This window comes from Schistocerca americana, chromosome 2, assembly GCF_021461395.2.
Source record: "Schistocerca americana isolate TAMUIC-IGC-003095 chromosome 2, iqSchAmer2.1, whole genome shotgun sequence".
Classification (NCBI taxonomy): domain Eukaryota; kingdom Metazoa; phylum Arthropoda; class Insecta; order Orthoptera; family Acrididae; genus Schistocerca; species Schistocerca americana.
Genome location: NC_060120.1, coordinates 447,402,287 through 447,415,697, shown reverse-complemented (window position 1 = coordinate 447,415,697; position 13,411 = coordinate 447,402,287). Strand labels below are relative to the sequence as shown.

The 13,411-nt window shown below is 38.0% G+C and overlaps 1 protein-coding gene across 2 annotated transcripts in view; it reads left to right on the top strand.

Moving 5' to 3' along the window:
• Positions 1-13,411, top strand: part of LOC124595439 (probable serine incorporator) — a 110,460-nt gene that overhangs the window by 40,244 nt on the left and 56,805 nt on the right. For both annotated transcript variants that reach the window (XM_047134179.1, XM_047134180.1), the window contains exon 5: positions 9,105-9,189. In XM_047134179.1, coding sequence (XP_046990135.1) covers positions 9,105-9,189 — 85 coding nt within the window. The remainder of the gene's footprint in view (positions 1-9,104; positions 9,190-13,411) is intronic.

Here is a 13,411-nt window from a genome sequence, read left to right as displayed (position 1 = left end):
GAGATTTAGGAACCAGGTTTTAAATTGTAAGACATTTCCAGGTGCAGATGAGGACCCTGGCCACAATCTATTGGTTATGAGCTGTAGATTAAAAGTGAAGAAACTGGTGCGAATTTAAGGAGATGGGACCTGGATAAATTGGCTAAACCAGAGGTTGTACAGTGTTTCAGGGAGAGCATAAGGGAACAATTGACAGGAATGGGGGAAAGAAATACAGTAGAAGAAGAATGGGTAGCCTTGAGGAATGAAGTGAAGCCAGCAGAGGGTCAAGTAGGTAAAAAGATGAGGGCTAGTAGAAATCCTTGGGTAACAGAAGATATTGAATGTAATTGATGAAAGGAGAAAATATTAAAATACAGTAAATGAAGCAGGCAAAAAGAATACAAACGTCTCAAAAATGAGATCGACAGGAAGTGCAAAATGGCTAAGCAGGGCTGGCTAGAGGACAAATGTAGGGATGTAGAGGCTTATCTCACTAGGGGTAAGATAGATACTGCCTACTGGAAAATTAAATAGACCTTTGGAGAAAAGAGAACCACTTGTATGAATATCAGGAGCTCAGATGGAAACCCAGTTCTAAACAAAGAAGGGAAAGCAGAAAGGTGGAACTAGTATGTAGAGGGTTTATACAAGGGTGATGTACTTGAGGACAATATTATGGAAACGGAAGAGAATGTAGATGAAGATAAAATAGGAGATATGACACTGCGTGAAGAGTTTGACAGTGCATTGAAAGACCTAAGTCGAAACAAGGCCCCGGGAGTAGACAACATTCCATTAGAACTATTGACAGCCTTGGGAGAACCAGGCCTAAGAAAACTCTACCATCTGGTGAGCAAGATGTATGAGAGAGGCGAAATACCCTCAGACTTCAAGCAGAATATAATAATTCCAATCCCAAAGAAAGCAGGTGTTGACAGATGTGAAAATTACTGAACTATCAATTTAATAAGCCACAGCTGCAAAATACTAACAAGAATTCTTTACAGACAAATGGAAAAACTGGTAGAAGCTGACCTGAGAGAAGATCAGTTTGGATTCCGTAGAAATATTGGAACACGTGAGGCAATACTGACCCTATGACTTGTCTTAAGAAAATAGATTAAGGAAAGGCAAACCTACATTTCTAGCATTTGTAGACTTAGAGGAAGCTTTTGACAGTGTTGACTGGAATACTCTCTCAAATTCTGAAGGTGACAGGGGTCAAATACAGGGAGAGAAAGGCTATTTACAGTTTATACAGAGACCAGATGGCAGTTATTATGGTGGAGGGGCATGAAAGGGGAGCAGTGGTTGAGAAGGGAGTGAGACAAGGTTGTAGCCTCTCCCCGATGTTATTCCATCTGTACATTGAGCAAGCAGTAAAGGAAACAAAAGAAAAATTTGGAGTAGGTATTAAAATCCATGGAGAAGAAATAAAAACTTTGTGGTTCGCCGATGACATTGTAATTCTGTCAGAGACAGCAAAGGACTTGGAAAAGAAGTTGAACGGAATGGACAGTGTCTTGAAAGGAAGATATAATATGAACTTCAACAAAAGCAAAATGAGGATAATGGAATGTAGGTGAATTAAATCAGGTGATGAGGAGGGAACTAGATTAGGAAATGACACTTGAAGTAGTAGATGAGTTTTTCTATGTGGCGAGCATAATAATTGATGATGGTTGTAGTAGGGAGGATATGAAACGTAAACTGGCAGTGGCAAGGAAAGCATTTCTGAAGAAGAGAAATTTGTTAAGATAGAGTATAGATTTAAGCGTCAGGATGTTGTCTCTGAAAGTATTTGTATGGAGTGTAGCCATGTATGGAAGTGAAACATGGATAAATAGTTTGGACAAGAAGAGAATAGAAGCTTTCAAAATGTGGTACTACAGTGAAGATTAGATGGGTAGATCACACAACTGATGAGGAGGTATTGAATAGGATTGGGGAGAAGAGGTGTCTGTGGCACAACTTGACAAGAAGAAGGGACCGGTTGGTAGGACATGGTCTAAGGCATCAAGGGATCACCAATTTAGTATTGGAGGGCAGCGTGGAGGGTAAAAATCGTAGAGGGATGAATACACTAAGCAGATTCAGAAGGATGTAGGTTGCAGTAGGTACTGGGAGATGAAGCAGCTTGCACAGGATAGATTAGCATGGAGAGCTGCATCAAATCAGTCTCAGGACTGAAGTCCAGCACAACAACAATAACAACAACAACAACAGGTTCAGATGTTTATTCCACTTCTCCACTTTTCTCGTCTTTCCACCATTTTTCTTCTTGAACTGTTTTGTTGCAGTCCAGATTTCTTCTTCTTTAATTGACTGATTAGTTCACCTTGCTGTAGGTGGCTCACTTGCTCCCAAACTGGGCCTCCATCATTCATTTTATATTCTTCCACACTTTGCACATGTCTGAACCATTTAACCTGTTCTTCTCAAGTCTCTCATTCAGGTTTTCTACTCCAATTTCGTTCATAGCATGTTCATTTCTGACTTAGTCTCTCCTCGTTTCCCTTTGCATACTTCTTGGGAATTCCATTGATCCGACTTGGATTCTAGTCTCCTCTCTTCTTGTCATTGCCCAGGTCTCCAAAGCATATTTCAATGTGGGTGTAAAGTATGCCCATTGCAGCACTCTCTTACATTTCATTGGCACCTCCCTTCCCCACACTAAGTGCCTCACACACTGCTAAAATGCATTGTTCCATTGTACCCTTTTGATAACTTCTCCCCCCATTCTTGCATTCTCCATTATTACACTTCCTAGATGTTTTAAGTTATCCACAATTTCAATATGCTGTCCTTTAATATAGACAGCTGGTAGCATTTTGCACAGTGCATAATTGAAACATTGTGGACCCTTGTTGATTTCTGAATCATGAAATAAGGTTGTGTATGAGGCAATGAGGAAGAGACATTGTAAAGTCTAGGATTGTATAATATTAGGACATAGATTTCAAAACCAGATTTTAAACTACACAACATTTTCAGCAACTGTTGTTGACTCTTACCATAATTTATTGGTTATAAACAGCAGAGTAAAACTAAAGAAATTTTAGAAAAATGGAAAATCAAGGTATGGGTCCTGGATAAGATACAGAACGAAAAGTTATTGTTAGTTTCAAAGGCAACATCAGGTAACTATTGACTGAAGGCTGGGAAAAGAATAAAATAGAAGACATTTTATTTAGCGTATGGCTAATACAGACGTATCATGAAATTAAATTACATATACATATGTTCATATTGACACACAAGAAACTTAAGTTTGTCTTTACAACTGAATATCCAGTCCTTCAATCCAGCACACTGCATCTGGAGTTGCTAACAGGAAGCCCTCTTTGGCGGCACGATAGGCTTGAATCCTGCATTCACTGACAATGTGGTGAACAGTCTGGTATGGAGCCCCACAGTCTCAGGCTGGATCCGGCATCTACTTCCACTTAGAGAGAGCATCCCTGCATGGGCCATGTCCGGTACAGATTCTGTTGAGAGTAGTCCAGGTCTTGCGTGGTATGTCGAATCCACTTGGAAGTCTAGCACCTGAGATGATGATATGCAGGTGTACATCTGTCACTGTTTCCCACCGACCTTTCCATTCTTCAAGAGGTTTGAAATCCTTAGCAACCATGTCAGCAGCATCGCACAGAGGTGGATGGCGTGATTTCAGTCTCTTAAGATTTAAAAGTGGCAGGTCGCTATGCACCGGTAGGCTAGAATTCCTGGAGATCTTGTGGAAGGGCAGTACATCTGCGTCGATCAGGAGGCATTATACCGGTTAACAGTGGAAGCCAATAAACTGGAGTAGATCTGATTGTGCCTGATATTATGCGCATTGTCATATTCAGCTGGGTATCAACAAGCCTTGTATGATGACTGTTCGTCCAAACAGATGCACAATACTCAGCACTTGAGTACACCAAGCCCAAAGCTGAAGAGCACAGGGTGGTTGCTAAAGATCCCCAGGTAGTTCCGCATAGCTTATGGAGGATGTTGTTTTGAGTCCTCAACTTTTGAGCTAAGTTAAGATGTTGTTTGAAGCATAGTGTACAATCCAGGATGACACCAAAATATTTTGGGTTTCAATTGTGACGAAGAATTCTGCCTCTGAAACTTACTTCCAGTTTTACGTTCGCCAACTGGTTATTTAGATGGAAGCAACACACTTCTGTTTTACTCACACTGGGTTGGACTCTCTAGATTTTGAAGTAATTATCTAATGCAGACAGGTCATTGGCTAGAATCTCTTCTGTTGTCTTCATTTCGTGGTGTTTTATGGCTAGAGCCAGGTCATCGGAATAGCAGTATTTTCTGGACGAAGTGTCAGGTAGATCAGATAGATACAGGTTGAACAGTAAGGGTGAGAGAACTGATCCTTGAGGCAATCCGTTGTTCAGCTTCCTCTCCTTATGTTGCTTCCAGTGATTACCTGGAACTTCCGATCACTTAGCATGCTATTAATCAGTCAAGCCATTGTTCTGCAGGGTATGATGCAGATAAATTCATAGATATGGCCTTCCCTCCACACAGTGTCGAAGGCGGCAGTTAGATCAACAAATGCCACAGATGTTTCCTGCTTCATTTGGTATCCTGACTCTATGAAAGATGTGAGAGACAATACTTGGTCGCAGCAGCTACGCCCTGGTCTGAAGCCTGCCTGATCAACTGGAACGTTCTCTAGGATAGCGCTACTTATTCTGTTATATATTAGCCTTTCAAAAAGCTTGTAGCAGCAGCTAAGCAGGGCAATGGGGCGATAGCTTTCTACCTTGTTGCTGGGTTTGCCAGGTTTCAGAACAGATATTATCTTCGCCTTTTTAAACTCCAATGGAAGTTGACCAGTCAGCAGGATGTCAGTGACAAATGGGTAGCTTTGAAGTATTACAGAAACAATTAGGCAAAAAGACAAGGTGCAAAAGAAATCCTAAACATGGATATTGAATTTAATGGATGAAAGGAGGAAAATACAAAAACACAGCTACTGAGGAAGTTGAAAGAGACTGGTGGGAAGTACTTAATAGCAAGGCAGGAATGGTTATTAGGAGAAATTCAAAGCTGTTGAAGTATACAAGACTATAGGAAAAGCAATCATGACTATAGGAAAATTAAAGAGCCCTTGGGAGAAAAGAGAAGCAGCTGTATAAATATCAAGATCTTAAACGGCATGCCAGTATAAAGCAGAGAAAGCTGAAATGTGAACGGAACTTATATAAGTGCTATATAAATAAAAGGAACATGAAGACAGTGTTATGGGAAGGGTGGAAAAAGTAAATGAACATGTGGGGAATGCGATACTGAGAGAATAATTTGACAAAGCATTGAGAGAACTAAATTAAAACAAGGCAGCTGGAGTAAACAAAACTTTCTCAGAATAATTAAAATTTTTGTGAGGATTGACCAAAACAAAACTGCTCTACATTGTATGCAACATATATGAGGCAGTCAAATATACCCTCAGATTTCAAAAAGAATGTGATACTCCAAATACCAAAGAAAGCAGATGTTGACAGGTGCGAATATTACTGAACCATCAGTGTTATGGTTTCAGAATACAAACGGAAATTATTTTCAGAAGAATGAAAAGACTGGTTGCAGCCAGCCTTGGCGAAGATCATTTTGGACCCTGGGGAAATGTAGGAACACATGAGGAATATGCGCTCTATGACTTACTTTAGGAGTTAAAGGAAGCTGAAACTTTGTTTATATCATTTAGAAATTTAGAGAAGTCTTTCAATATTGTTCACTGACTTACATTGTTTGAAATTGTGAAAGTCGCAGGAATGAAATACAGGGAACGAAAATTAATGTACAGCTTTTACAGAAAACACACTGTAGTTACGGGAGTCAAAGGACTTAAAGGGAAGCAGTTGCTGAGAAAGGAGTAAGATGGATAACAATCCTATCTTCTATATTATTCAGTCTGTACATAGAGTGAGCAGTAAATGCAACTAAGGGGAAATTTGGAATGAGGATTTAAGTTCAGAAGGAGAAAATAAAAACTGGGAGGTTTACCACTGTTATTGTCTTCTGTCAGAAACAGCAAAGGACTTGGAAGAACAGTTGAATGGAATGAATAGTGTTGAAGAGAGGTTATAAGATGAACATCAATAAAAGTAAAACAAGAGTAATGAAATGCAGTAGAATTAAATTACGCAGTGCTGAATCAATTAAATAAGGAAGAGAGATACTAAAAGTAGTAGGCAAGTTTTACTATTTGGTCAGCAAAGTAAATAACAATGCCTGAAGTAAATAGGGTGTATTATGCAGGCTGGCAAAATAAACAAACAATTCCCTGAGAAAGAGAAACATGTTAGTATTGAATATAAATTTGTGTGAGGAAGTCTGTCTGGAGTGCAGCATTATACAGAAATGAGATGTGGATGATAAAGAGTTAAAGATCAGATAAAAAAAGAGTAAAAGTTTTTGGAGTGTCACAGTATAGAAGGATGCTGGAATCAGGTGGATAGAACGAATAACTAATGAAGAGTACTGAATCGAATCATGGAGGAAAGAAATTTGCGACACAACTTCATTTAAAGAAAGGATCTGTGAAAACGACACATTCTGTAGCATCTTCGAATATTTTAGTACCAAAAGGAAGTGTGTGTGTGTGTGTGTGTGTGTGTGTGTGTGTGTGTGTGTGTGTGTGTGTGTGTGTGTGTGTTGGGGGGGGGGGGGGGGGAGTGGATTGTAGAGGAAGACAGTGGTTTAACTAACCAGTCTTCCAACCAAGACCACAGTATAAGCAATATAATTCTGAAGATCCATATTTGGGATAGCTGATTGAATTTGAGTGTGCAACAGCATTGTAAAAGTCACTTTGTGTTTCAGCATTAGAAATGATTCAGTTGTCAAAAGTTTGCTGGTTACCTTTTTTCAGAGTACACTTGTCATGCACATTAGTTTCGGCAGTATTTGATGAGGGGAAAATTAATTTATAATCATAATGTATTGGACTCTCTCTAGTCAACCCAAGGCCCACAATAAAGCAAAACACAAAGTTTTCCTGTATTATAACTCTAGATATCACCAAAATGCAAAGTCTGCATTCCAGAATAATACTTGAAAGTTATGGTTCATTTGTCTTTCATACCACATATGGTGTTACTTTTATTCACAGTTTGCTGTGAAAAACACTTTTTTTATTTTTTTGTCCTGTCAGCATATCTGCCTCTTGCCATTTTGTTGCTTTCACCTGAGAATATCATCAGCTGATATTGGATTTCACATCTTGTTCAATATACCTGTCTTTCCTTATTCCATTTTTGCTCAGCTCCAACGAACTCTTATTTGTGAAATGTCAGTGTTTGACATGGGCTTAATACACCACCGAGATTTGGTGCTCTTCCAGTGATCCTCTCATCTCTCCCTCATTGTTTACTTTTTATCCATCCTGTACATTCCATTTTTTGGTGTTCCATTGATCACAAGACTGGTCCCTTCCATGCTACTCTGCCTTAGGCAGTCTTGGTGCTTTCTGTGGGCTTCAGCCATTGTGTGGAATTTTAAAAGCTTTCTGCTGCTCCATCCCCTCCCTCTCCCCTTAGTTTATTGATAGTATTCCTATAGAACTGCCCTTTCCATTGACCATAACTTGTCCATTTCTAACATCTACTGCAATTTCAGCTTTCTGTCAATCTTTTGTATATGAAACAAAATACGCTGTTTCACTGATATTTCCATCAACTAGACAGATTAAAAAACATTTACATTTGTCATCCCAACTCATTTCCTGCATAAAGTTCTTTATTAAGGAGTCTCATCTTTATTTTATCAGCGTGTCACAACTAATAGGTTAGTAGTGTTTATTACTGACTCCCACAGTGCTGTACTCAGTATTGATAAAACTGATATCAAACATTAATTTTATGTAGTGTGAGAGGAAAAGAATTTGCAGTAACAATTTGTATTAAGGTTATAGTCTGCTGTGCTCTGTAGGTTTCCCATCACTTTAAGTGGAGACAGCAATTCAGATAATGCCTGATTTAAAAATATCTAAATCATGCTATTTTAGGGGATAAAATGTTGTGGTTTCTCACTGCACAAATTATTACTTAAAAACAGCATTTAAAATGTTCTTTCCACAAATGAATTCCATCCTTCATTCATCTGATCAAAAACACTTTACAGCTTTTCCAATACTGTAATGTCAACGTTCTCCAAGTCATTTTGGGGATAAAACATTGATAGAATTTGGCAGACGCTAAGGAGGACAATTGTTTCTAATTCTTTATTTCAGTGCATTTCATTATTATTTCCATTTTTGCGGGATTTTGCCTGATACTTGCACAGTAATTAATATGGTCCAGGAATTTAGTCATTACAACTTTCCTAATTTAATTGTAATGTTGTGCTCATCCAGGTGTCATAACACCTCTATTCTCTCTGTATTCATTCTACAGTTCATATTCATTCTACAGTTAAAATACGTTAAAACCATTCCTATTTTGAAAGAATTCATGCCTTTATCCTTCACACACTGTACTAACTACGTGCTCTACTAAAAGTAGTAAGTCTACATTAAAAGTAGGCAACACTCAAGATTTCTGTTCTGAATCCCGTATTCATAAGATGATAGGTGTTTCGCTCACAAGTATCTCCCATCGGCTATTGGAGGTACATTCTAACATATGTCCATAGATGGACATGGCCTTTTTGTCTTCTTACTAATATATCTTCCCATAATTGTATGTTTATGACTAACATGGCATTCAATGTTTATTTTGACAAGTCCTATGATTAATTTCATGAACACTAACTGACAAGAAGTTACCATACTACTTAGTTCAGTTTGGGATCTTGTATGATGAATGTTGCAGTTGCATAAATGCCTGTGGGAATCATAGTTTAGTGAAGTAGAATAAGAATTTCTGGAAACCTCATTGATTTTTATTTCAGTATTTAAGTTCTAAATTTCCATTGCTATTGACGGATTCCGTCAATTGTTGCTATGAATTAGATTTCAGTTGTTGAAGTTTTGATAACTGATGCTTTATGTTTATCAAAATGAAGATTGTTTTGCACTCCCTACTTAGATTGTGCAATTAGATAGAATATTCCAGAGTTAATTACTACTGTTTGTAATAGCGGTCTTTAAGATAATTTTCTACTTGTTGCAGGTATTGTGCCTTACTTACGGTAACCTTTCTAAACTATGCCCTGGCTATTACTGGATTCACTTTGCTGTTTGTGTATTACACCAAGGTCAGTTTTTGTTAATGTTATCTGTTGAAAGTTGATCTGTTTTTCATGTTTTGTGTGTGTGTGTGTGTGTGTGTTTTTTTATGTTTTTATTTATGCTGCTATTAACTTTTTTGTTTCTTTTGGGCATTAAGTGTGTAATGTGTCTGTGTTTCAAATTATTTACATGTTCCCTCTGAAAGACTAGAATCTACAAATGGAAAGAAAGGAGTGGTATCTTAAAGGGGTTCATGACAATCCTCTACTTGGGAGATGATTGTTGGGAGCAGTCTGATAATGATAATCTCAAACACCTCTACCTGTCAGACAAGTACCTGGGGGGTAACATGGACTTGGAGAGTAACAGTACCCAAACATGGAGTATGTAACAGTTGAAACAAGTGATGAACTATTCTTCAAGCGTTATGTAAAATCTCTGAGGAAGTGCACCATGGAACTTATTAGTGAGAGAATCACCAAGGGGAAAGGGACATTCAAAGTGTGCCATGCAGCATTGCCCCTCATTTGATTGTGTGTTACAAAAGACAGTCTGTATCTGAATGTTCAAGGTGTAATGTGTAGCTAATGACCACCAGGATCCATTCTGGCCAAACTGTTTGCTGGCTTCCAGATTTGTATGTCTTCTTCAACAACATAGGGTTTATTGAACAGCAATTAAGTACAAATCAAATCACAGAAAATAGTAGGTCCTGACGCTTCTTGAACAAAACAGAAACATAGACTTCTAGAAATGGATACCTCTTGACTGTTAAAATACTCTAGAAACTTAGTGAATAACTCAAAACATTAGTGTTAGGGGACTTTCTCAGATTGGCTAACACTCTAATATGGACCACTCTTGGAGTGCATGCGCACACAGTCGGTGCACTTACGGTAGGTACAACATGCAGTTGAGGAAAATAAACATGTCCGTTTTTCAGCCAAATGTTGATGGACGGAAATAAGTCCAAATCAGTGTTGAGAAAATAGACAAATATCACAAGGTTTTCATAAATAAGTCCACCGGAGAGCTTTTAGTACACATCTGGAGCTGAGACATGTGAGACCACGACAGTCTGCAGAAGTCCCTGAATCTGTCGTCGTTTATCCATGTGACCTGGTGCCAGTTGATGTCACACCTTGCCACGTCCACCATCGTAGCCAGATGTTTGTGTAATTACATTGATTGGTCCATCAATATATCCGGTTGGATTACAGGATCTGAAACTTTGTTAGCGTTTTTAGAGTAAATTATCCAGGTAGATATAGCTGCAGAGTAAATATTTTTACAGTTGAAAGGATGACTAGCAAAGCAAAACATTAAAATATGGACCAGTCTCCAGATCTGAAGGGACACTCATTCCATCATTTGTCAAAAGATGAGTGGTCATGTAGATAGGGAGGATAACACCAATATAGGAAAATGAACAAGTTGAGTATCACTGGATGGTTATGCTTATCAGAACATTATTAGGAAATCACTGTAACCAAACCGATACGTTTAGATAAATACTAGCTGATATACTATTGTACAATCAGAAAAAAGGAGCTACTGTAAACAAAAATCGGTATTAAGTCCCAGGTTGTGTGTCTGTTAGCATTTAGAAGTTTTTCATATGCTGTCATGACAGTGAACCTGAAGATACAAAAACTGGTAGTTTACTCAGTTTTTAAGATGCATTGAAAAAATTTCCACGTTTTTAATTATTTTTCACTTATTTTAATCTTGATAATAAAACATTCTAACCTGTTAAATCAAAGCACTGCCAAAAGCACTACAAGATTACCCTGACCATTACCAACACATGTGTTACACACAAAAGACACTTCAAGAATAAATTTAAAACAACAAAAGAGATGGGCAAGAAACAACTAAAAACATTGAGGAGAATGAAAATGAGTTCACAAATAACAACAAAAAATTCTTTGCATGACACCAATAGATGTTAGTTAGAGAAATGAAGTGCATAAGGAGATAGCATAATTGGTTTGGCTGTCAGAAGTGGTGATTTTGTTAGCTGTGGTGGGAGTCATACAAAAGTGGTTAAACCTTGAACTGACTAATAGGACCACTGTAGTAAAAGTGCCACAATCAATGACTCAAGAGCTAGTTACCAACAAACTTAAATTTGTTTCAGTGGCAGCCACCTATAAAAATGGAGTTACCAATATCCTGAAATCACAGGTTCATTTCATTTTGTTCAGTCTTTTCAAAGATTTTATTTGAAAAGTGGCTTACAGTAATCATTCTACACAGCATTATTTGCTAAATGACTCAGTTTGACATTTGTAATGGGTTCTCTACGCAGAAGATAACGATCCTACCTTTTCTCCCCATCTACATTGCTTTGAGCCAGTAGAAATCTGTAGCAATATCGTCAAATTCATATCATTAGAGTGATCTTTAACTACTGCTCTCAGTAATGTAAAATATTTTGAGTATGTGGTAAAAACTACACTTCTGATTGCATTTGAAGTTAGCTTATCAACAGTATCAGGAAAAGGATACCAGTACATTGCTACTCACTGTAAAGATGCGAGTTATGCTCTGTGCAAAATTCTACTAGACAGCTTCCTCTTTCATTTCTTACCGCCAGTCCATATTTACCTACTAAATTTCCTTCTCTTCCTTTTCCTACTATCGAATTCCAGTCACCCATGACTACTAAATTTTCATCTCCCTTCACTATATGAATAATTTCTTTTATCTCGTCATACATTTCTTCGATTTCTTCATCTGCAGAGCTAGTTGGCATATAAACTTGTACTACTGTTGTAGGTGTGGGCTTCGTGTCTACCTTGGTCACAATAAGGCGTTCACTATGCTGTTTGTAGTAGCTTACCTGCACTCCTATTTTTTTTATTCATTATTAAACTTACTCCTGCATTACCCCTATTTGATTTTGTATTTATAACCCTGTATTCACCTGACCAGAAGTCTTGTTCCTCCTGCCACCGAACTTCACTAATTCCCACTATATCTAACTTTAACCTATCCATTACACTTTTTAAATTTTCTAACCTACCTGCCCGATTAAGGGATCTGACATTCCACACTCCAATCCGTAGAATATCAGTTTTCTTTCTCCTGATAACAACATCCTCCTGAGTAATCCCCGCCCAGAGATCCGAATGGGGGACTATTTTACCTCTGGAATATTTTACCCAAGAGGATGCCATCATCATTTAACCATACAGTAAAGCTTTCAATATATGTAAGAATTTCTACTAACTTTTGCCTGTTGAAATTTCTGTGACCAGTTTTTTAACTGGGAGTGCAACAATTTCTGCCTCATCATCATTTCCTGAATTTTGTAATTAAACCACAATGGGTCTTTCCAATCCTTAATACACTTAGTCAGCACATACTTCTCTTGAGTGTGATTTACAACTAGTTTAAACTTTATTTAAATATGATGGACACAGGGGTTATGAGCAAAGTGATGGCCATTCATTGTCTAAGTAGGCTGCTGAACTGCTTACCTCCTCTTTCCAGCATAAAAACTCATTGCTGTGATATGGTCACTATTCCATGTCTCTCTACTGACACTGACAGTAAGGTAAGGCCTGTTTGTAGCTACGAAGTTGAAAAGATTTCCGTTGTGTGTGGGTTGTCAAACTGGCTGCTTAAGATAGGTTTGAGGAAACATGTTCAGACCTTCTTCACAAGAATGTCTGACCATACTAGCTACAGGCAATCTGCAATTGCTACTGAGTTTAGATTTTCTTAGAATGATTCTACAACTGTCACAGCAGAGTTCGGTTGCTGGTAAAAACATCTGATGGTTCAGTTGAGTTCTAGACAGGTTACTTGTCTCGATAACTTCAGTCAGACTCCATTTCAACCTTGATAAACACAATAGTTTTTTTCAGTTGCTATGAACTGTCCCCCTCTTATTGCAACTAACCTGTCTGTGTGATATACATTCCATGCCTGATAATTATTGCAGAGCTTTCTACACATTGGGTTTCACCCAACTGTTGGTTCTGAGTATAATTTGAGCATGACAGCTGTAGAGTCATTAGGTAGAGAGTGAAATCAGGTTGCATTTAAACTAAACTAAAGACTCTTTGACTGTCAAAATTTTAACAGTAATTTGTCAAAGCATTCATAACAAAGATCATGAATGCACCATCCTTTAGTGTTAAAATGGTAAGATCTTTACTTTTTGCTGTTTCCTATCTCCCCCTCCACTTCCCCCTCTCCTTTCCAAGACATTACTACGAAGGTATGAATGCATTTCAT